At 37.5% G+C, this 23,858-nt stretch overlaps 1 protein-coding gene across 8 annotated transcripts in view; it reads left to right on the forward strand.

Moving 5' to 3' along the window:
• The window catches only part of CADPS2 (calcium dependent secretion activator 2), a 477,558-nt gene that overhangs the window by 223,408 nt on the left and 230,292 nt on the right, over positions 1-23,858 (forward strand). For all 8 annotated transcript variants that reach the window (XR_009541940.1, XR_009541942.1, XR_009541943.1 and 5 more), the window contains exon 8: positions 17,510-17,649. Coding sequence is in view for 4 of the 8 variants with exons in the window: in XM_060156782.1 (XP_060012765.1) it covers positions 17,510-17,649 (140 nt within the window). In the remaining 4 variants the exon portion in view is untranslated. The remainder of the gene's footprint in view (positions 1-17,509; positions 17,650-23,858) is intronic.

Below are 23,858 nucleotides of genomic sequence, written 5' to 3' on the forward strand. Positions count from 1 at the left end.
ATTTTAGCCATTTTCTTGTAATAACTTATAACCTGTAAAAATACTGAACCACTATGCTGTACACCTGAAACTAATTTAATATTGTAAATCAACCATACTTCAATAAACAAAAAGAACTGTGCATCATAAAGCATGTACTTTAATGTATGCAGATTAACACAGATGAACTTAGTTGTATTACAAGGTACAACATAACTGCACTGAAAGGAGTGGTGAGAAATGTACACCTAAGCAATATAAGAGAAAAACAGTAACCTGCAAACACTACCTTAACCAAGTAATGAAGATTAACACTGCCATTGATGCCACATAGCTATCATGAACTCCTGTTAACGATGTTATGAGAACGGCACGTTTCACCTCTGTGATATTCTTTCTGAGAACCCCAACTTAAACCCAGTTTAATTATGATGAAAATATCAGACAAAACCAGACTAGGGGACACTGTACAGGGTAATTGGCTAGTATTTTTCTAGTCTGTCTAGGTATAAAAACAAGACTCAGAAACTGTCATACACAGATCAGAAGAGACTAAGGAGACATGACAACTAAATGCGATGTGGTGTCTTGGATTGGGTCATGGAATAGAAAAGACTGATGGAAAAACCCATGGAATCCAAATAGAGTCTGGGGTTTAGTTAAGAGTAATGTAACAATGTATGTTTCATGGTTTTCACAGAAGTACCATGGTATCATATGTTAATTATGGGGGAAACTCTGAGAGGTATACAGGAACTTTCAATAATATTTTTGCAACTTTTCTGTAAATTTTTGAAATTATTTCAGAATGTAAAGCTTAGTTTTAAAAAGATTTGTAATAAAAAAGGCTTTTCAGCATTTTTTTCCCAAAATGCTTCAGCTTATATTTTCTAAGAGACAAACATTTTCTTATATCAATTCCATTATTGCACCTAGGAAATTTAATATTGATGAATATTAGTATGTGATATATAGTCAGCATTCAGAGTCCCATAATTATCCTAGCATGTCTGTAAAAGCTGGATTTCCCCATCCCCCAATCCAGAATACAATTCAGGATCATATATTGGGTGGGCGGGGCGGGGGGGTTGTCTATGATGATTTCTTTTGTTTTTTTTTTTGGTTTTTTTTTTTTGCGTTATGCGGGCCTCTCACTGTTGTGGCCTCTCCCATTGCAGAGCACAGGCTCCGAACACGCAGGCCCAGTGGCCATGGCTCACGGGCCCAGCCGCTCCGCGGCATGTGGGATCCTCCCGGACTGGGGCACGAATCCGTGTCCCCTGCATCGGCAGGTGGACTCCCAACCACTGCGCCACCAGGGAAGCCCTGATGATGACATTTTTAACGAGTTTAATTTTGTAGAATGTTTTCCCTTCTGGATTTGCCTTACTGTTTTTTCATGATTGGATTCAGCTAAACATTCTTGGGAAGAACGCTACATAAGTGATGTTTTGTGATTCCCGTAGCATCATATCGGGAGTCATATAGTAGTAGATTTTCCTGGTATTAGTGAAGTTAATTAAGCTTGATACCATCAGTCTTTGTTTTTTGGAGCTTGAGATGTTGATTGACTCAGCTTGTACTCTCCCTATCCCAGGGCTATAATCAGCACTGATTCTTTTTAGTGATAATGGAATTTAGAAATCAACATTCTGTGTATCATCACTTATGGTTAAGGAATATATACTTTTTAAAAATCATGAGTTTACAGGTTCCCTGCAGCATCAATATGTTTACTTATCTTCTGTCTTGTAATACATACAAAATTGTTCCAGAAATACTGTACCAGTACCATAACCAACAAAGAACTTACCAAGTAATGGTCAGTATTTCTTTGTAGTTCTTTTTGTCCTTAGAACGTATCTCAGTAAGGATGTATGTGTGATTACTTCATTAAAAGTAACCTAGTACAGGGCTTCCCTGGTGGCGCAGTGCTTGAGAGTCCGCCTGCCGATGCAGGGGACACGGGTTCGTGCCCCGGTCCGGGAGGATCCCACATGCCGTGGAGCGGCTGCCCCCGTGAGCCATGGCCGCTGAGCCTGCGCATCCGGAGCCTGTGCTCCACAACGGGAGAGGCCACAACAGTGAGAGGCCCGCGTACCAAAAGTAACCTAGTACAATAGAAGATAAAGCTTCTTATTTATATTCTAAATGGTAAAAATCACTGAAGATACTACAGGTTCAGTCATTATGGAGATTTCCTTCAACAGGTCTATCATAATAATTCTCATCCAAGCAGCTCACTGAAGGATTTATTAGATCAGTTTTGCCATACTAAGTAAGGTTAACTCCACTGACTTTTTATTATCTGGAGGCATTTACTCTCTGGATCTGTGACCCCTTGTCTGAAATACAAACTGTGTTGTCATTTCTTGTTCTCCTTTTCTATCATTATATTGATTTACTGGTTGCTATTACTGCTTACTATTCACATATCCCATTTAATCCTCTTTGAAGATGCTAGTAGCAGTCCATATTTAGTTAAAGAGTGAGAATCAGAGGTTAAGACCACTCAGTTAGCAACTGCGAGAGTCCTGATCTGAACTCCAGTTTTCTGACCCCAAAGTCTATGCCCTAAAACAATCATTAAATGCTGCATTTCATAGATGAGGTAATGTGACTGTTTTACAAATCTTGGTGTTGGTGTGGACCAATTTAATTTCATGACTTAAAGCAGGAACGGAATATTATTTAAGCTAAAGCCAATTCCTGCGTAATCATTTTATATCATTTTATACAGTGATTTGAATCTTATTAGGGTACTGTCTGGCTGCTTTTATTACTGTCATTTGTGATGGTGCGTCTCAACTTGATGTTCACATAAGAACTGCTTCAGGGAGTGTTTGAAAAGACTCAAGGTCTGGGCTCACACTTCTGGTTGGTTTAGGGTGAGCCCAGGAAAGAGAATTCTAAGCACTTCTCAGGAGCTGATAATGTGCATATAGGATCGAGAGGCACTGGCACAAATAGTATCGCCGATACTAAGGTGCAGCCAGGGTTGAGAACTAGTAACACATTAAAAAAAAGATCTGTTGTAGCATATAGTTCTGTGAAATGATAGCTCAAATTTAAATCGGCATTAGGCACTTAAAGGATATGTTCTTTGGCAAATGCTTGGCCTGCAGATTTTGTTTGTAGATGGCAAATGCAAATACCTATTTAGGGAAACGGGGGTGGCATATGGAGATTTTTCATCCAAGTTGGTGGCCAGCCCTCCACCGGGTGCTAAGGGGATACCTCGAGACAGAACAGGGAATTTTTCTTACTATGGGTATGTCCGAGCAGGTAAATAGTAGACCAGTTAAGCACCCAAACTTATACAGTTCATCATAATCAATTGTCCCTGCAAAAATTTAAAAGCGGGGCTTTTGTAACATAGCCATATAAAAATCTGAATGATCCCACAAGGCATCTATTTGTGAGCAATGCAGTTTGCATTGAGTCTTTCAGAATGAATTAATGTACTCCTGGGTACTATTTAACCTGCCAAATGGTGTTCTTGAGTCCAAAATGGATTTTTTTTTCCTCTGCATTGGGTCTTCGTTGCTGCATGCAGGATTTCTCTAGTTGCGGCGAGTGGGGGCTACTCTTTGTTGCGGTGCGCCGGCTTCTCATTGCGGTGGCTTCTCTTGTTGCCGAGCACGGGCTCTAGGAGTGCAGGCTTCAGTAGTTGTGGCACACGGGCTCAGTAGTTGTGGCTTGCGGGTGCATGGGCTTAGTTGCTTCGTGGCGTGTGGGATCTTCCTGGACCAGGGCTCGAACCCGTGTCCCCTACATTGGCAGGCAGAGTCTTAACCACTGTACCACCAGGGAAGTCCCCAAAATGGATTTTTGAAGTTTCTACCCAAATAACTTTTTAGTTTTAGAGTGTTGCTGTAAAGACATTCTTTCTGACAGTTGTTAGAAAAAGAACCTATTGTCTGTTCATACACTCTAAGTCTGTGGCCTTGGTACCACATCATCAATATACACAGGAGGGTGCTGGTTCTTCTGCCTCCCTGAGGTTGGAGAAGTGTATAAATCAGAATCTATTTTCCTTTATGGTGCAGTGGAGCTAGAACGTCATCTTTTTTTCTCATTTGCTTAAATAATATTTCAACACCTGTACTTCTAGTAAACATTTCTTAATATGGAGATGTTCATAGCTAATAATGCAGAGTGACAATCATTATGCATGTTTTACAAATTTAAATATTGATATTATATGGAAATTTCAGGTCCATTTTAAATATTAAGATAAATTAGCCTTGCTCAATAGATTATTCCATTAAAATGTACTATTATCTTTCAAGCACCTTGGTTAGGACCTATAGAGTTTAAAACATGACTCTAATTGCCTGGTTTATAGGGAGTCATCACAGAACTTATTTCAACATACAAAGTAATAGATCAGGAATAGACTACAGATGTTTTATTGACTAATTAACAATTCTGATTTTTCACAAATAATTATAGAGTTAAATGCATAAAAATCACTTTAGGCCTTCCCTTCACTCAGACAAAATTTATATTTGAGGATTAAACTTTCCAGCATTATATAAATTTGATTCATCTATGTATGTCAAAAAAGCGTTAAAGAAGCTGCTAGTGAAATCATAATCGTAGGCATTTTACTTCAATTTGAAAGCAAAATTTAAGGTCCAATTTCATTGAAATAGCCGGTACTCAATGACTGCTGTTTTAGCCAACAAGTTAATATCATTTGCTGCAAAATGGAATGGAAATTCATTTGCGTTTCATATATGTCTAATTCACCTCCTCAAACAGAGCAAACTTTTATTTTTGTAGTTCTAACAAGTGGTATTCCTTTTCTGAAACTAAAAATCACAGAAAAGCTCTCCTTCCTCCTTTAGTCCTTTCATGTAGCCATTTGTCACAAGCCTTTGTTGTCATATCTCGGAAGCCATTCCAGTGACAAGAAAGTGACCACAGACAGGTGAAGGGCCAGAGATCATTCATATATGATGCAAAGTCTTTCTAGATATATTTTCTAGCAGCAGTTGATTACATCTGGGTCATTAATTACACGCTGTGAAGTGTTAGAGGAGAGGACTTACTACCATCCTGAGTCTGACTTGGAAAGGAGCCTTTGATAATGTGCATCACTTGTTCCTCAGTGAGTCTCCCTCAGACCTTCTCTGAGGAGTTGGCTGGCATCCTCACTGTAGAGGTAGAGGAAAGCATTTCCTTACATTCTCACCACTAAAAGAGCAAGTTATAAATAGGCATCCTCCATGATGGGTCCATGTGGGTGATTATAGTAGCAGAAGTTGACATTTCAGTTTCCTCAGAAAAATAGAGGGCTGCCTCAGTCCCAGATAGAACAAGTATTCAACATACACACTGTACCAGTTCCTTGTTTGTAATAGGCGTGTAGTGTTACTTCATTATGGTTTTAGTTTATACTTCAGTAACAGCTAGTACTAATCATGTTAACATCTTTTTGCATGCTTACTTTTCATTTGTACCTCTTCTTTGATGAAGAATCTGTTCAGACATTTTTCCAGTTTTTAATTGGGTTACTTGTTTTCTTATTCTTAAGTTTGGAAAGACCATAATATATTGTTTACACATCTTTTATCAGGTTTATGATTTGTAAATATTTTTCTCCCAGAATTTGGCTTGTCTTTTCATTCTGTTAACAGTGTGTTTCAAAGAGCAGAAGTTTTTAATTTGGATGAAGTCCAATTTTTTTTCTTTTATGGCTTGTACTTTTGGTGCCATATGTAAGAAATCTGCATTGAATATGTAGATCAGTTTGGGAGTTGATCAACAGAGTTGAGTTTTCCGACCCATGAACACAGTATATCCCTCCATTTATTTAGGTCTTATTTCATTCCCCATAGTGATGTCTTAATAGTTGTCAATGATCAGGTCTTGCATTTCTTTTGCCAGATCTGTCACTGAGTATTTCATATTTTTGTTATTTTAAATAGCATCATTTTGTTAGTTTTAATTTTCTTAATTTAGATATTGTTAGTATATTGAAATGTAGTTGACTTTTCTATATTGATCTTACATCCTGCAACCTTGATAAACTCACTTACTAGTTCTATGGTATCTCGGTAGATTGATTGTTTTTCCATAGACAATATTATTGTCTACAAATAAAGACAATTTTACTTCTTCTTTCCAATCTAGATGGTTTTATTTATTTATTTTGGTTGTCTTATTGTACTTATTAGGATGTCCGATACAGTGTTGAATAGAAGTGGTGAAAGTGGACATCCTAGTCTTATTCTTGATCTTAAGGAAAAAACATTGTCTTTGAACATTAAGTATAACATTAGTTGTAGATTTTTGGTAGACCCCCTTCATCAAGTTGATAAAGTTCCTTCTGCTAATTTTTATTTAATCTATTTTGGCTCTGATCTTTATTGTTTCTCCTATTTACTTTGAGTTTAATTCATGATACTTTTTCTATTAAAGCTGAAGCCAATGATTTGAGAAAAATCGGTTTTTTCTAATATAGACATTTAGTGCTCTAAGTGCCACCCTCCCTAAATATTGCCTTAGTGGCATCCCACAGATTTCTTTCTCATTTTCATCCTGTTCAAAATACTCTCTAAGTTTTATTTTGATTTCTTTGACCCATGGGTTATTAAAACTGTGTTAGTTTCCACATATGTGAGAACTTTTTTGGAGTTCTCTATGTTATGAATTTCTAATTGCAGTCTATTGGGCTTAGAGAATATACTTGATATGACTTGGATCCTTTATAAATTTATTGAGGCTTAGTTTATAGCCTATAATAGGGTCTATCCTGTGAATGTTCCACATTCACAGTTTAAAAGACTGCATATTCTTTCGTTCAGTAGAGTTTTATACATGTCAGATAGTTCAAGTTACTGTTATTTCCATATCCTTACTGAATTTTTGTATCTACTTTCTAAAAAGCAATTTTTTTTTTTTTTGCGGTATGCGGGCCTCCCACTGCCGTGGCCTCCCCAGTTGCGGAGCACAGGCTCCGGACGCGCAGGCTCAGCGGCCATGGCTCACGGGCCCAGCCGCTCCGCGGCATGTGGGATCTTCCCGGACCGGGGCACGAACCCGTGTCCCCTGCATCGGCAGGTGGACTCTCAACCACTGCGCCAGCAGGGAAGCCCTAAAAAGCAATTTTTGAGAGACTGTTACTAACCTGAGTATAATTATGGATCTATTCTGTCATTTTTTGCTGCTTGTATTTTGAAGATATGTTATTAGGTGCACAAATATTTAGGATTCCTATTTCCTCTTCATTAATTGACCACTTTGTTACTATGAAATAACTTCCTTATCCCTGGTAATATACTTTGGTTTAAAATCTTCTTTTTCTTAGCTATCCCAGCTTTCTTTTAACTAGTGTTAGCTTATTATATCTTTTTACATCCTTTAATCTATTTGTTTCTTTACATTTAAAATATGTTGATTGAAGCAACATATGATTGGGTCTTTATTTTTTATTCAATCTGACAATCTCTGCCTTTCAATAAGTATTTAAACTGTATTTTAATATGATTACTGATGTGATTAAATCTGTCATTTAGCTGTTTTTTCTGTCTTATATGTTCTTTATTTCCTTTTTCCTCCTTTTTTTCCTCTTTTAGACTAATTGAATATTTTTTATGGTTCCATTTTTTCTTCTTTGCTTATTATTGGTAACTGTTATTTTAAGTGTTGCTTATGTTTAGTCTAACTTCAAATGATATTATAACACTTCATGTGTAGTTTATGAGCCTTACAATATTATATCTCCATTTCCCATTGAAGGTAAGACATAGAACATATTATTTCAGCAATAGCACCTGTCTAACAGTTTCTGATGTGTAATACGTGTCCAATTATTGTTGGAAGGATGAATGAACAAATGAACAATCTCCTGAAGTTTCAGTTTCATTTCTCCTTTGCAGAGTTATCGTAGACAGTTTTTGTTTGAACACCTGAGCTCCCTAACCAAGTGATAAGCTGAAACAGCAACTGTGGAATGATACATGGTTTGGATCCTATAGCAAGAGTGAGGTTCTAGGATGTTCAGCCCATCTCCTAGTTATAATATATAGAAGAAGCAGGTTGGAACATCCTGACATCCATTACTAACTTCTTCTTTTAGTTACTGCGTGAAGAAGTCCCTGTGCATCTGGGAGCTATACAAAGCCTCTTAGGAATAGCCACCTTTATTGTCTCTAGCACTGATACTGAAAAGCTAAGTACCTTTATTCCCTGCTAGTTTTTATTATATGTATTGTATGAGTCAGAAATAAAGTCTTTAGGTCCAAGGTCCAACATTCAGATTAGTTGGTTGTTGAGCACCACAAACTGAAAGTTTGAAACCTGCTTCCGTAAGACGTTGATTCTGGTCTTGGCTCTGCCGTAATAGCCAAGAGGGCATGAACAGGTCACTGAACCTCTCTCCCTTGACCTTTATTCCCCACTACTTCCATCTTATCATATTTCTCTAAATTCATGCAGTTCTTTGGAGCATGTGAAAATGGAACACCGAGAATTCTTAACCTCCTACTCTCCTATCTTCCTTTTCTATTCTTTAAAGGATTTCTGACTAGTTTGTATACATATAGAATGACAAATTGGGAAGGTTTTCATGAATCTTATCATTTTGGCAAATTGTTAGCTTGTAATTATTAGACCTTGCTTTGATTCCTTATTCAAATGAAGAATAATAATTCACGTTCACTCTTCAGGGTGGCAGTTGGTTTTTAATAAAAATACCAACACTTATCTGTAAATTATTCAGTTCCCAAACACTTTGCTATAATTGTCTTCAGTTTAAGGACTGCAACTGAAGTAATCCAAGTTTAGGCATTAACATAACTTCCTCCTTTCCATCCTACCATCCTATGTATGGATTGACAGAAATAAAATTGATTTGGGCTCTAAGAGTTCTTATAGTTCTTAATAACCAAAGAATGAGAACAAAGCTAAATTAGTTATTATAATGTATGTGAAATTATGAAGGGAATGTGTTGGGGAGGGTATGTAAAATTGGAAGTGTCTATTGTTATCTTGAAGTAATTTCCCTTAGGTATTCATTTAACTTCAGTGTCAAGTTATTTACACAACAAGAGCAATGCCTATCTATTAAGGGTCATGTGAGAATTAGTTTAAATTTCACAAAGCACTTTGAGGCACTGAGTTGAAAAGTTCTTTATAAATGCCAGGCATTATTATAACCAGACTAGTAAAAAGAAACATGATAAAGCTACTCATGCAGTGTCCTCTAATAGAAACTTTATTGGTAAGGAAATATAAAGGTTACTGCTATTCATAATTTATGGCTGAGGGGAATAGATCAAGAATAATAATGCTTTCCTGTCTACATAAGTCTTAAAGACACAGATGTAGCTGGGATGGAAAATATTGCTCCACTCAAGGAGAAGTATGAAATTGAGAACTTACAGGCAATAAAAGTGATATATGAAGATTAGTAAAGGCCAGTATCTTTAATTGAGCCATGAAAAATATCTTGACAAATTTGACTATGTCTTTCAAAGTCTTTCTTGAAGACTGAAATAGAAGATGTAATCCTTGATCGTTTGGGTATATGGAACTTGAAATTTGTTAGAAATGTATGCATGATGGTCTTCATTCTAGTAACCCAAATAATCTGTCTCATTGTGAATCCTTTTCAATTTTTTCTTTTGTTTTATGGTGAGGAAAATGAAAACTTTAAGTTAAGTAACACTGAGTATTTTTCAAAAGATTTAATACAAGCAGAATACCTCAGGAAAGTGAGCGAAATAATCACACCCCAAAACTTCTTAAAGTAATCAGAGATTATGATAGAAATCTGTCTGTAAGAATCTTTGAATGACAGTTAGCAGAAGAAATTTTTTAAAAGATAAATTTAGTGTTTTTGTAATCAAATCGCAGCTTTTATTGGCTGTGTATTGGTTTCCTATTGTAACTTTAACAAATTACTGAAAACTTAGTGGCTCAAGACAACACAAATTTATTATCTTACAGCTGTGCCGGTCAGAAGTCCACAGCGAATGTTGGTGGGCTCAAATTAAGGTGTTGGCAGGGTTGTGTTCCTTTCCAGAAGACCTAGAAGGGAGAATGCAGGTTTTTTTACCTTTTCCAGCCTCTGGAGGCTGCCTGTGTTTGGCTCATGCATGGTCCTCTTCCATTTCCAAAGCCAGCAATGGCTGGTCAAGTGTTTCTCACATCACTTTGCTTCGTCACTCCTCTGCCTTCCCCTTCCACCTCCCAGAACCCTTGTGATTGCACTGGGCCCACCTGGATAATCTCCCTTTCTTAAGGCCCACTAGTTAGTGACCTTAATTCCATCAGCTACCTCAATTCCCCTTTGCCAGGTAAGTAACATAGTCACAGGTTCTGGGGATTCGGAATAGGCATTTTGGGGGAGACTAATTATTCTACCCATTACAGTCCAGAAATGGAAAGATGAGAGTTTCAGAAGCTTTTAGAGACCGGCAAGTAAATGGCGTACGAATTCTGCCTTTGCTACTGTCATTTTCTGTTATCAAGTTTTGGCAGTACTTTAGTTGGCAAGCCTTTTTCTCTTTTCACCTCAATGAAGTTATCAATGTTTGGTTTGCATTTTTATTTCTAATTTCTCTAAGCATCCACCCATCTATGCAACAAACACTTGGTAAGTGTCTAGTTTAGGATGTGAAGCAACATGTATGGACCTAGACCATATTATCCTTAGTGAAATAAGTCAGAAAAAGACAAATACTATATGATATCACTTGTATGTGGAATCTAAAAGAACAATACAAATTAATATATATGCAAAACAGAAACAGGTTTACAGATGTAGAAAACAAACCAGTGTTTGCCAAAGGGGAGAGGGGAGGAGGGAGAGACAAATTACGGGTATGGGATTAAGCTACAACTATTATATATAAAATAGATAAGCAACAAGGATATACTGTATAGCACAGGGAGTTATAGCCATTATCTTATAATAATCTATAATAGAATATAATCTGCAAAAATGCTGAATCACTATGCTGTACATCTGAACCTAACACAATATTGTAAACCAACTGTACTTCAATTTCAAAAACAGAAGAATGGCTTAATTAAAGATACTGGCTTAAATTACACTAGCAGCCACAGGTGAATTACTCTAGGTATCACTATGAGCCCTTGCCCTCAAGGAGCATACTCTGCTAAATGCAGTCCATGAGCCCCTTCATACAGTGGTTCATTATTAAGTAGTGATGCCAGAAAAGATTTAGGAAGAATTTACACACCTTGATGTTTGTTTTTCATGCTCTCTCCAACCCCCATCATGCAAATAACAAAGCTTATAACCCCTATTTTTTTAACAAGCAAATGCCAAGAAAAAATATATAGCTCAGATAATACTTTCCTTTTTCTTCTTTTACTCATTTTTTTTAAAGGCTTTTCTTATTAAAAAAAAAAAAAGTACTATATAGAAGGAAGGAAATGTGTAATTTCCTGTCGGGCCATCAGCACATTTTTAAGGGGTTGGGAGTTTGATCAGTTCTATATTGTAAATTCCAGGATTCTTTCCAGCTTTGAAAATAAAGGGAACTGGATTTAGCCTACAGACAATAAGGTTCACAGAAGACTTAATGCTAATTTTTCAGTATACAGAAGGACCTTGTGTTAGTGAAAGTGAGCAGGTGTTCTTTGTTTCAACCAAGTAGGACAGGAAGCAATGACATTAAAGGAGAAATTATTTAGACTAAAAAACCTCAGGTGTATTAAAACACTGGAAAATGTTACTAAGAAGGATGTATTGTAGATTTCTCTCAGAAGTCATCCAGTTCATCTTCTCCATACAGTGAAAATACAGGGCTCTGATATTGGAGAAAATACATGCTAGTTATTAACATGTGCTAAATAAAAATTTATTGAAATGAAGTAAATTCAGTTGGTCCTTTCACTGTACATACTTTCTCAAGGTTCTAAGCTCTCAAGAAGGTACTTAAAAAGTTCACAAGGCATAGTTGTCATGAATCTTTGCTAAACTGAAAAATTTGTCAGTTGAAAGAGAAAGTTAGAAAAATGTCAACTGAACCCCAAAAGTCAAGGTTTCTCATAGAGATAGCTCTACTTATCTGGAGTGATGATCCCTTGGACATTTCCTTAAAATACCCTATGCCTCAAGGACATCTGATTGTCAGCAAAAAAAAAAAAAATTTTTTTAATCACAAACTGAAACATTCCAGCTAAAAGCATTTTCAGTCCCTTCTTACTCTATTTTAAAGATGTATTTCTAAGGCCATTTCATTTCTTAATTGGATGTTAGACACTTGACTACACATGACTCCTCTCTAGAATGTATACAGCTGGATAGACAGGGATTATCCTTTACACAAGAGTATGACGTTTTGATCATGTCATTCTCTGGTTTAGAAGCATCTTTGGATTACACGTTATGGGATAACATACAAACTCCTTAGCAAAACCTATGCTTTTACAGTCTATCCCCATTCTTCCTTTCGGATCTCACCTATCAGCACAACCTTCCCATTTCCTTACCCTCTTCAGTCTACGTGGCCATATCCTCACCACCCACCCCGCCCCCGCCTTTGTACACAATCCCCCTTCCAGCCAAAACGATCTTGCTTATCTCACCCCATCTTGTTCATTTAAGAATTAAGTGATGTCTTCCTCCATTCCTCTCATAGACTTTATCCCTCAAGCCATTATAGTCTGGCCTCACCTAAACTTTCTCTTGCTGAGATCTCTAGTGACCTCTCTGTTGTTAAACCAAGCAGTAGCCTTTCTCCTTCCTTGCGACGCTTGACCTCTTGAGTGTCATTTGGCACTGACGGCCACTTCCTGTTCCCCGAAACACTCTCTGCCTTGAATGTCGTGCGTCCCACCCTTCTGGTTTTTCTTCTGTCTCCTTGGCCTCTGGTCTTGATTATAGAGTTCTCTGCCTTTTCTTAACCCTTAAAAGTTACTGTTCCATGGGGCTCTCCCCTTACCTTTTGATAAGGTAGAGAATTGACATGGCAGAAAATGTCATGAACGTTTGTACTGGTTGAAGTTCCCTTGGTGGCAAGCAATGGAAACTGACTAAGGATAGGCCCCTGGGAACAAAGAGCTGACCAGTCACGCTTGGGGAAGGGCTTGAGAAGCAAAGGTAGTGGTAAGAATGTCAGCATCGGGATTGTGTGCCTACTTTCTAAGGGTGGGTCAGTTCCAATGGCCTCATGTCTTTATCAGTCCCTTCCCTGTGTCTTTTATTGTGTCTTGTATATTGTATCTTACAATATCTTAGAAATCTTATGTATCCTTTTAGACTCCGGAATGAAGCAGTGATTCCTCTGTGAAGTCTGTCCTGATTCCTTTAAGAATTGTGGATTGCACCTATCTCTGAGCTAGATTCATATCAAAAATGTAGCTGTATTATTTTACTCAAAGACCACAGTGCAATTGCTGCAGTCATGTGGTCTTTTTTCTCCTTCCTCTGGACTAAGATTTATGGGACAAGGCAGTGAATTCTTTACCTCACCCCAGAGCCTACCTAGCTCCCTCTCAGTTCTTCTAGATTGTTCCTCCCAGTTTTTAGGTTTTTAGTTTTGAAACAGTTTAGAAATTTAGAAAGTCGTGAATTCATAGGCCACAAAGTTCAAATAATGTATATGTATAGATGCACATGGCTTGGCTTTAATTAATGTATCTTAATAGAAGAAAAATAATGTAGAGGTGTCAGTTTGTACAAGTATATTTTAAGAGAAAGATCCTTCTGTACCCCATATTACTCTAGATGTTATGTACATGTGTATTTTTACACTTCATTTTAAGTTTTGACTCTATTAAATTTGACAGAATTTTAAACAAAGCCTGAAAAAAACATTTTGTGTTTTCCATTACACTTTAGCAAAGATGGAAAGTAATGTTGACGTTTTATTATGAAGAAGATACATTGGCTTTATATTTAAGATAAATCATAAAATGTGTTGTGTTATGCTAAATGACAAGGCATTTAAAGTGTTGGTGACAAAAATAAACTAAAAGACTAGAAGAAGCAGAAATACGTGTAGAAAAGTTAAGAAATGAATAGCAAAGAATAAGCTACTTTGCTAAATTCTGTAAGAAGCTAACTATTTTGTACAGAGCTACGATTTAACTTTTGTGTGAACCTAAAATACAAGAAGAATCCTTAGTAAATTATGTCTCTTAAGTATTCTAATTATTGTACCATCAACATCAGACATCCCTCTCTGAACGTGAACTAAGTCGTGTTGAAGTAGAACTGTTTATCTGCTTATCGTGAAAGAAAATTCTTCAAGCACTTACTACCTGTGCAAGTCTTATGCAGCAAAACTCTGTGTTAATGTACTAGTTGGTATACTAAATGCTGTAACAAATGACAACATTTCAGTAATTTAAAATGATAGTGCCTGTATAATAGTTTATCATGGGTGTTCCTGATGGATGGGTAGATTTCCTCCATGTGGTGATTCAGGGCTCTAGTTTCTTCCCTCTTATGGCTCTCTTATTTGCTAGAGCATTGGAGTCCTCTGCATTTGGCTAGCAGATGAGTGAAGACGGCATACCTTCTTCGCTTCTATATCTTAATCATCATTCCCCAAAACGATTTACCACTTTTCTTCATATTCCATTAGCTACAACTTTCATGTGCCCCTACTTAGATGCCAGGGGAGCTAGAAAATATGGCTGGCTAGCTGCTTCTTGGCAACAGTTCTGTACTAGGGAAAGCATGAATCCTGGTGAACACGTTAGATCATCTGCCATAGCTCACCCTTATAGCCAAGGTAAGAACAATTCTGTTACCCTTCCAACAACCCATAGAATGCATTTACTTCAAGGGAGACAATCCAAAGCTTCATCCTGTCCTTACTTCCAGTTCAAGGTCCAGCATCTCAATCAGGTCCAGCTGTGGCTCTTTGCAGCCTGGTGCCCAATGAGCTAGGGTTCGTGTTCACTGCCTGCTGTTCCGTCTCCCCTCCCCACCCTACTCAAGCACAAATCCAATATATAGCAGTGGAGCAGGGGGCAGGAAAGCTACAATTAAGCTTCCCATTCTAAAAAAAAGGTGAAGTGGGAAATACAGAGCAATACGTGTCCAGGGAGAGCAATGAGATGCTGTCATGGCAGGCGCTGTGAAGACACCCTGTCTGACAGTGTTCAGGATCTCTTGATTAGACCCTTATTATGCATCTGAAAAGAATTGTTTTGTCCTTTATTCTCCCTGGCCCTTTGGGCTCTACACATTTGGGTGCTTCTTCCTTGTCTGTTATCATCCATGGCTGAATCATGGAAAGGAGTATGATCACTTTCTGCTTGTACAATTTGGGAACCTGGTGACAATTTAAGAGAGTTTGTTCACCAGTACCATTTTTAGAAGTAATAGATTTCATATCTCTGGGCCTTCATTTGTTACATATGGCAGTGTTTACACCTTTATTAGAGTCTGTCCAGAAAGACAGAAAATTCCAGGTCATTCAAATGGTGGAAATTTAACACGGGGAGTTAGCTACATGTGTGATAGAACAGAGAAGCCAAACAAACGATGGTGAATAAACCCAGAGACTAACAATATCGGAAAACTGCTGCACACCCTAGGGATAGAAGGGCAAGAGAAAGAAGTGACATTACCAGATATTATCTGAGTTTTTAGCTTTGATAAGAAGAAACCATCAACTCCTTATGGAGTCATCCATATTCTTTCATCTTTCTGTGTCCCCACAGAGTAAGCACTCAAATGTTTAATTGAACAGAGATACGCAGGAAATCCTTCCACCGACTTCAGTTAGAGGTACCCATCAGAAAATTAAAATGTGGCAGAAATGATGGTGTTCAGTACTGAGATGATCCTTAATTGGGGATAAACTGCAGTTACTTGGGGACCTTTTTTAGTAACCCATTATTGGCATTTAGAGAATGAGAAATTGTCGAAAGTTTTAATTTAAATATTCTCTTCCTGTATACGACATTTAGAGTTTGGAACAATACCAGTGTTCATATAAACATAGAAAGAAGAATTAAAAAGGAATAAAGTCTGTAGGTGGTTCGTGCCAAATTCTTTTTAAAAGGATGGGGTGGGGAGAAATAGAAAAAGCTTTTCAGACTTGCTGGGAAATAGCAGTAAAAGCTACAGAGGGTGTATAGCTCTTTAGTCTTTGACTCTTCTTGTGGAATCACCTTCTGAGTTGAAAATGATATACCTTTGTCTGCTGGTTTGAGCCAGAAATTACTAATTTATTTTCCTTTACTGTTGTTTAAGAAAGAATCTGTAAAATATTCCATTGGCTATTTCAGCAGTCAAAAAGAACTCTTTCTAGAATCTGATCATAATTTTTGAAAACGTCACAAATGCCGTTTAATCTGCTTTGGGCTGAGCCTTTATATGCTGACGTGTGTAGATACGCTGGGCTGAACCTGGCTATGGGTAGGTTTGAGAAAAGTCTCAAAACAGTAGATATATTTAACAACTTGGAAGTTGGAGACTGTGACTATGTTGTTTTTCCTAGAGAGAGAAAGAGCCTTGCCTGAAGATTTCTCCATGCATATTTTCACTCATACATGGAAATGAAGATTTTTTTTTTTGACAGAGCATGTCAAATTCAGTTGCCATGATGTGCTCTGAAAACATTTTATCCTACCTGAGCATGTTTATAGTTCTTTCATTTTCTTAGAAACTTCAAGCTTTTTTACTTTTCACGTTGCTGTAAAATAAGAAATGGCTTAAAATATGATGTACTGCATTTCATATCTTCATTTTATCCTTCAGAATATAGTGCTCCCATTTAAAAATATTCATTAAGGCTTGAATATAGGCTGTGTCTAAGTAGTGTCATGACTGACTAAAAGGGGAAAATACTTTTTTTTTTTTTTTTTTGTCTACATGGTACGTAACATCTGAAGAGTAAGCTTTTCTTTCCTGTGTTGGCTCTGTGGAATGTGGGATTGTGAAATAACGACTTGATAATTTGGCAGTTTTATTAAAAATAATTGCTTTGTTTCAGTCATCATAATATCATCTTTATAGTTTTGAGAACATGTAGTCAGGAAAAAAATCCTTCTCTGATATTGATCTAGAGCAGAAAATGCGACGATCCGTCTTTTCCATCTCTTATTGGGTTGATTTCCTTTAACACTACTTTGCAATGAAAATATTAAAACATGAGGTATATTTTTGCTGCTTCAAATAATTGGTTTTGCTTTTTGAGCATGCTATTTGTAATTTCAAAGAATATTTCTTTCTGAACTTCTTTGCTCTGAGGAGTTTAGAGTGGTCTTGAAATTATAGGTGTCTATTAAGTATTTTTCAACTGTCAATTCAACCGTAGCCGCCGTGCTATTAATTCATTATGAAGTGACACAGGAAGAAAACTCGTTATGTGATAATGTGAAAACACATTATTTGTCAAAAAAAATAAATAAATAAACCAGTCTGTATTGAAAACCCATCTGCTGTGGTGGGAGTGAAATGGTTTATTAGACACATTTGGGCATGACACCACCTTTTCAAACAGGCAAATGTATAGAAAAGATTTCAGTTCTACTCCTTAGACGTTCTGTATTCACCTAAATGTGTTATTTTTGTCCCTTACAGGTGATATTATACCCAACTTCTAATAGCTCCAAGTCAGCTGAGTTGCACCGAATGATCGTTCCAAAAAATAGCCAGGACTCTGACTTAAAGATCAAACTGGCAGTGCGAATGGATAAACCACCACACATGAAACATAGTGGGTGAGTGTACTTGGAGATGTTTTTCTCCTGAATTATTGGATTTCATTGTATCACTTCTGTCATTTTACTGAGAGCCAATATATCAGACATTCCCATGGAGTTTTTCCCCCCAAGTTACGTTAATAGGTTAACTTAATTTTTTAAATCTGTAGACATCTTTATAGCTGAATACATCGGTACTTAGTTAATATAACTGATTGCATGCTAACACACTATTGGTACTTGATTGTGTTGGTATTGCACATCACTTATATTGGTAAAGAACAGTGATGTATGGAGATAACGTGTAAGATATATTTCAAAATACAGTAGTAGTTGAAACAAGCCTAGAATTCAGATCCCCAGAAATAGTTAAACCTACATAGACTACATTAGAGTTTAATGGTGGTTCAGATATAACCCAGGAGGCTGTACAAGTTTTGACGGGAGGGGCGTGAGTGTTCATTGCAATATGTGAGTGAGAAACTAGATCAATACCGGAGGAAACTGATGTTGGTGGATAACCAGAAGTGCAGGGGCTGGCCCCTGGGGATTGCTGTGGGTCAGAGTCAACTTCCATTTCTGAGATTCTTTTTCCCTTGTAGCTGATGAGGAAACAGGTCTGAACTCCTCAATACAATTCAATGAGTTTTTTAAAACCCAGGTCTTTCTCAGATTAATACTTTAGGACTTGCTACAGCCAAATTCTAGCGTAGGGGTGTTAGCCGCTAGAAAAGAATGTGAAGACTTTTCTTACTAAGGAGAGAAGCAGTTGCTAAAGTGTCTCCTCCGAAGTTTAGCAGCAAATCTAACAGTCTGTGCACATGCCTGTACAGAGGGGCATCTCTGCTGGCTTTGGAGCCAAGTCACTAGCACTGTGCAGAGTTAACTGGTAAGTCCACAAGGTAAGGATTCTTTAGATGACTGTTAGGGAAAACCAAGTTAGGCTCTGAGCAGGAGGCAGCCCAGATGTATCTGCTAGAGCTGGGATGAGACTCTAAGGACCATATTGCTTCCTTGGTTTGGGTGGGCAGTAGTGTATGCAGTGTCAGAACTAGTCTCACTTGGGGGAAGAAGACCTCAGCGGGTGGGCTCTTAGAAAGGGAACAATAATTTAGGTATCCCACAGTATGGCGTCTTTAATGTAGTAATGCAGAGTCTAACTATGACTCATGATGCAGATGGAGTTCCTGGGATTTAATACTGAGAGTTCTTTCTTCCCACTTCCATCTACCTGCTCACTGTTGATTTATGCAGCAGACATGGATTGAGCACTTCCTCTGTGCCAACCAGAGCAAACCTCAATGAGATACCATCCCAGGCCTGAAGGAACTGGCTAGCCAGGGATTCAGGCTTGTGTACGAATAATGATAATAGTGATAAGTGCTACAAGAGAGGAATGGGAACGGGTGGAAATAACACCTGATTCTAGCTGGAGTCAAAGAAAGTCTCACAAGGCAACTGACTTTTGAGATGAAGCTTGAGGGATGAATTCAGCAGGTGGGCAGTGGGGAGGAAGGGCAGTCCAGCCACCAGCCACATGGCATAGCCTATACATAAGCAGGAGATCTGGAAGGGCTGTTAGCCAGCCATGACAATTTTGGTATGGCTGGAGAGTGCTTTAAGACTAGAGAGAGTACTACTGCTCTAAAGTGCTTAGAGACTAGTAGAAACTAGAGGGAGATAAAAAAAGAACACATTATGTTCCAAACATTGTAGTTATTTCCCTACTCTTTTGAACTCAGTCTCTTGATGAATAGTACAGCAAGAAATGGGAACCTATGCACTGTAACGCCAAGATGGCCCCTGATTTACACATGGGCAGCGCTGTGATGAATACCCTTTGAGCCTTCAGATTGACCCAAGAACCAGGATTGAATATGAAGTTGGGCACATAGCAAGTTCTGAAGCCTTCAGCTCCCGTGGAAAGAAAGCTCTGCTTTAATCCTTGGCATTTTCTTGCTCTAAAATGCTTCAGGGCAAGTGGTACAATCTAGCTGCTTTCTAAGACTTGATTTTTTTTTTTTTTTTTTTGCTTTTTTTAATCACTCCTTTGCAACGAAGGAGAATTGGTTTGTATCACATCTCAGAGACCTTTGACTAAATTAGGACCCCCAGAATGGTTCTGGTGTTGACTTCTGCCCAAGACTATGGGTGAAAGAGCTGACTAAAGAGAATGTCTCATAGTCTCTGAATTTAATCTGTAAAGCTCGAGAGCTATTGTGACCTGCCTTTACGAAGATACTAGGAGGCATTGCCAGACGTTTGGGTAACTGCAGTTTGTGGTATGTAAAAGGAAGAAATTCTAGAATTGAAAATATCTGTGACGTTGTTCTGCTAGTTGGTGTGTTATGGAGCATAATTAAGAATATCATATTTCCTAATAGTTATTCAAAAAAGCTATGTAAGACCGTTATTGAATGTAATAATAATGATCAACCAGAATTTCAACATTGCTATAATAGCAATTTATCACTATGGGCAGGGACCACAAGCACCTGTCTAGGTTTCTCAGTGCCTGTGTGGTAACAGTTTTAAATATTTTGAATATCACCCCTGTGTTTAGATGTATATGGGAAAACATGACTTGACACACACATGACAATCCTAACCTAACATCTTTTTCTGTGGTGCTTCACAGATGGATTTTACTGAAGCCGAATTGTTGCATTTTAAAATGACCTTTTTTTGAACCAGAAGGAAAAATATAACCAATCTAAAGCTCATGCTTCTGGTAATTAATCAGTCCATGACTATACATTATAAATTTTTAATAGGACTGACTACATGCAAATGAAAATAGATATTTAATTTGGATAACATAAGCATAATGACGACTCATTCATTCAAAGCCAAACTAAACATTACTATGTGACATCTAGCTAGTAAAAATTTGGGTTCATAGGCTTCCTTGGTGGCGCAGTGGTTGAGAGTCCGCCTGCTGATGCAGGGGACATGGGTTCGTGCCCCGGTCCGGGAAGGTCCCACATGCTGTGGAGCGGCTGGGCCCGTGACCCGTGGCCGCTGAGCCTGCACGTCCGGAGCCTGTGCTCCGCAACGGGAGAGGCCACAACAGTGAGAGGCCCGCGTACCGCAAAAAAAAAAATAAAAAATTTGGGTTCATTTGTTCTTTGGGGGTATGTCATATAAACTAATTACATAAACTCTTATATAAATCTGTTAAATGAATTTCCAGCTAGGTTTTAAGTGGTTAAATAATTCACATTCAGCTTTAGAATTTATCTTCCTTCCTTTTTTGGGTGGCTGGAAGACAGAAGTGTTCGTGAACAAATGGACTGTCCTTTAGCATAGCCTAGTGGCTGAGAGGCAGTATTAACTTAAATCTCAGAACTACCGTCGTCGTTTTTATTAAATCGTGTTTTCCTAATTCAAATGTTATTTTCTCAGCCCAAAGAAAGGCAAAATAAAATGGGGCTAATAAAGCAAATGACTATTATGACAAATCTACAACTGAAAAGGAGAAAGATGAAAATTCAATTGCCACAAATATGTAGAAGCATTATGACCGGGATCTACGTAGTCTGCATGAAGCTGATTACTTTTACAGTTAAAAGAAAGAAAGAAAAAGAAAACTTCATGAGTATATAACTATAGAAGGATTATTTCACAGTTAAAATCAGTAAGATAAAATTTTAGCCAAATCACTACCATATAAATCTCATAATTCTCTGTGTGTAAAGTCATGCTTGGCAGTTTGAACATTTATTGAATGAATAGATGTTTTGAAATACTTTGAGAGTATCGTATATAAAACTCCCTAACTTACATCATAAAGGTAGAAAAGGCCCTGGGCCCATTGCTTGCTGCAGGGGCAAGACAGCATGTGAGCTTCCAGCAGGAAGAACAGCATAAGCCCCAAGCTGGCTGCTTGATTGGTTTCGTGTGCTTCCCTGTAGAGAGGACCGGCCAGGCATTCAGGGTCTGCTGTGTGATGCCTACGGAACCTTTCAGTCATACTCTTAATGTTCAAGTGTGGCATTTGCTCTAAAGTGAAATGACTGCACTCTAATAAAGTTGAATTATTTTGTTTATGACTTAGGGTTTATTATCTTCAAGTAGTTTAGGGGACAGTCTGAAGACCAAAAGGAGGAAAATCTTATTTTTGGCCAAGTGGTGCTTACTTAGAGGGTCTGGACCTTCCAAAAAAAAAACAAGTCGGCGGTTTTTTTCCCAAGGAAAATTGATTCCTCATTTTAAATCGACCTTTTAGCATGACTTTTCTACATGTCCTTGTCTAAAATAACCATGTTTTGACATCTCTGCATTCCCAATTTATTACCTCAATCTGGCTTACCCCAGTTTCATAGAAATCCCACTCCTTGTAGCCGTGCCAAAACTTCTGACAAAGTGTTTGCTAGTTTCTTAATAAATGATTGATTCTTTTTCTGGATACAGTTTTCAGGAGAGAAGCCTGTCTGTGGTCCTTTATAAATGTTGATTTAGTCATTGTAGAATGATAAAAATATTCCAAATACCTTAATTACTCATGTCATTTTATATATACTAATATAAATCATTGAATTATGGTTTTCATTTTAATTAACTAGTGATTAATAAATTATTATAATGTTAGAAACATTTTCAAACATAGCTTTAATAATTATTAAGCTAAATGTCTTAACTTGTTATACTCCTTTGCAAAACTTCTCTGATTTCTCCTGTGACGGATTAGTTTGTCTGCAACTTTAAGCTCAAACTGTGGCTTTCTGTTCAACACAGGATTTTTCTCTAGGAGGCTAACATCTTAACCTGTGTTATTTTCTTCTACTTTTTATGCATCAAATAACTATTCTCTTGCTTTTAGACACCCTTCAGTATCACATTTGGGCATCTTAAACAAAGGTACTTTAGGTCAAATAATTAAGGGTAGCAGATGAGTTCCTTTTTTCTTTATTTTCTTTCAGAAACCACAGACCGTATTCATTGGTTATCTTAATTAATTTGGAGCACTTTTCAAGAAGGTATCGTGAAAACTATTTAGGAATACTATAAAATTTTATAAACAGTTAATGCACATAATTGTAATGGAATGATTTCCTCTTCTTAATTGATGCCTTGCTGTAAAATTTTTGTACTATACACTTGGCACAGTGGTACTTTTTATTTGTGCATTTGTGCATATCCAGAAGTTTGGAAATAGTAACACTGTGTTAATAAAGCAAAGATCTTGGGCTGGTTAAAGGCCTGGGCATTGTGGAAGGTCAAGAAAAATTTGTACGTTATTTGAAGATATTTATTTTTAGTTCATTTCTCTGGTACTTGTAGCTGAATAGTGGCATAGATGGAGGACAGTACTATAAGAGTTTGAAGAGTAAGCACTAGTTTAAGAGCCAAGATGCTTGTATTTTGGCCCCAGTTCTGTCACTAACTTTGGGTAAGTCACTGCATCTTTTTTGGCCTCAGTTTCATCAATTACTGAAGGAGACAGTGGGCTACAAAATTTGAATGGCTCCTTAGACCCCTGGAAAATTATAACTCAGTGAATCATTTCCTCCCTGACCTCGCCAGGTGCATATTTTACTCATTCCATAGTATGTCATCAGAGAGAGGGTGTAAGGGTTCAGGGGGAATAGAAGTGGTAAAAGCGAGGGCAACATGGAGGGATGTGGCAAATTTGGGGGTTTATTTGAATCCTCTCAAGGCAAGGAAAGGAAGTATCATGACTGACTTAGAAACATCAGGCTTCTGTTGTATAAGATTAATTTGAAAAATGCACAATATAGAATTGTTTGTACTCTGATGGTGTTAAACAAATGCATATGAAAATTCAGAAAGGATATATACTAGACATACTAAATAGAATACAACTATGGGTGACATTGTTTTTGTTTTCCAAATTTTCTGTGATGTCATCATACTTCTTTTATGATGAAAGAATGCAGTTTATTGAACTGAAATTAAAAAAAGGAAATAGGTTTTCTTTTCACTAAAAACAGTTAAATTTGTTTTACCAGAAATCTGATTGTTAGGGAGACCTTTGAGAGGATGCCTTCAGGAGAGCCTGGGAGGAGTCCTGCCCTTCCAGTACTTAAAGGGACAGTGTCATTTAGGAGTGTAAATTCTGGAGCCAGACTGCCTGCCTTCAAATTCTGGCTCCATCACTTAGTAGCTAGGAGATCTTGGGCAAGTTATAAAACTTTCATAACTTTGCCTCAAAATTAAAATGTTGGTAGAACCTACCTCATAGAATTGTCTGGAGGAGAAATATT

This window comes from Lagenorhynchus albirostris, chromosome 8, assembly GCF_949774975.1.
Source record: "Lagenorhynchus albirostris chromosome 8, mLagAlb1.1, whole genome shotgun sequence".
NCBI lineage: Eukaryota > Metazoa > Chordata > Mammalia > Artiodactyla > Delphinidae > Lagenorhynchus > Lagenorhynchus albirostris.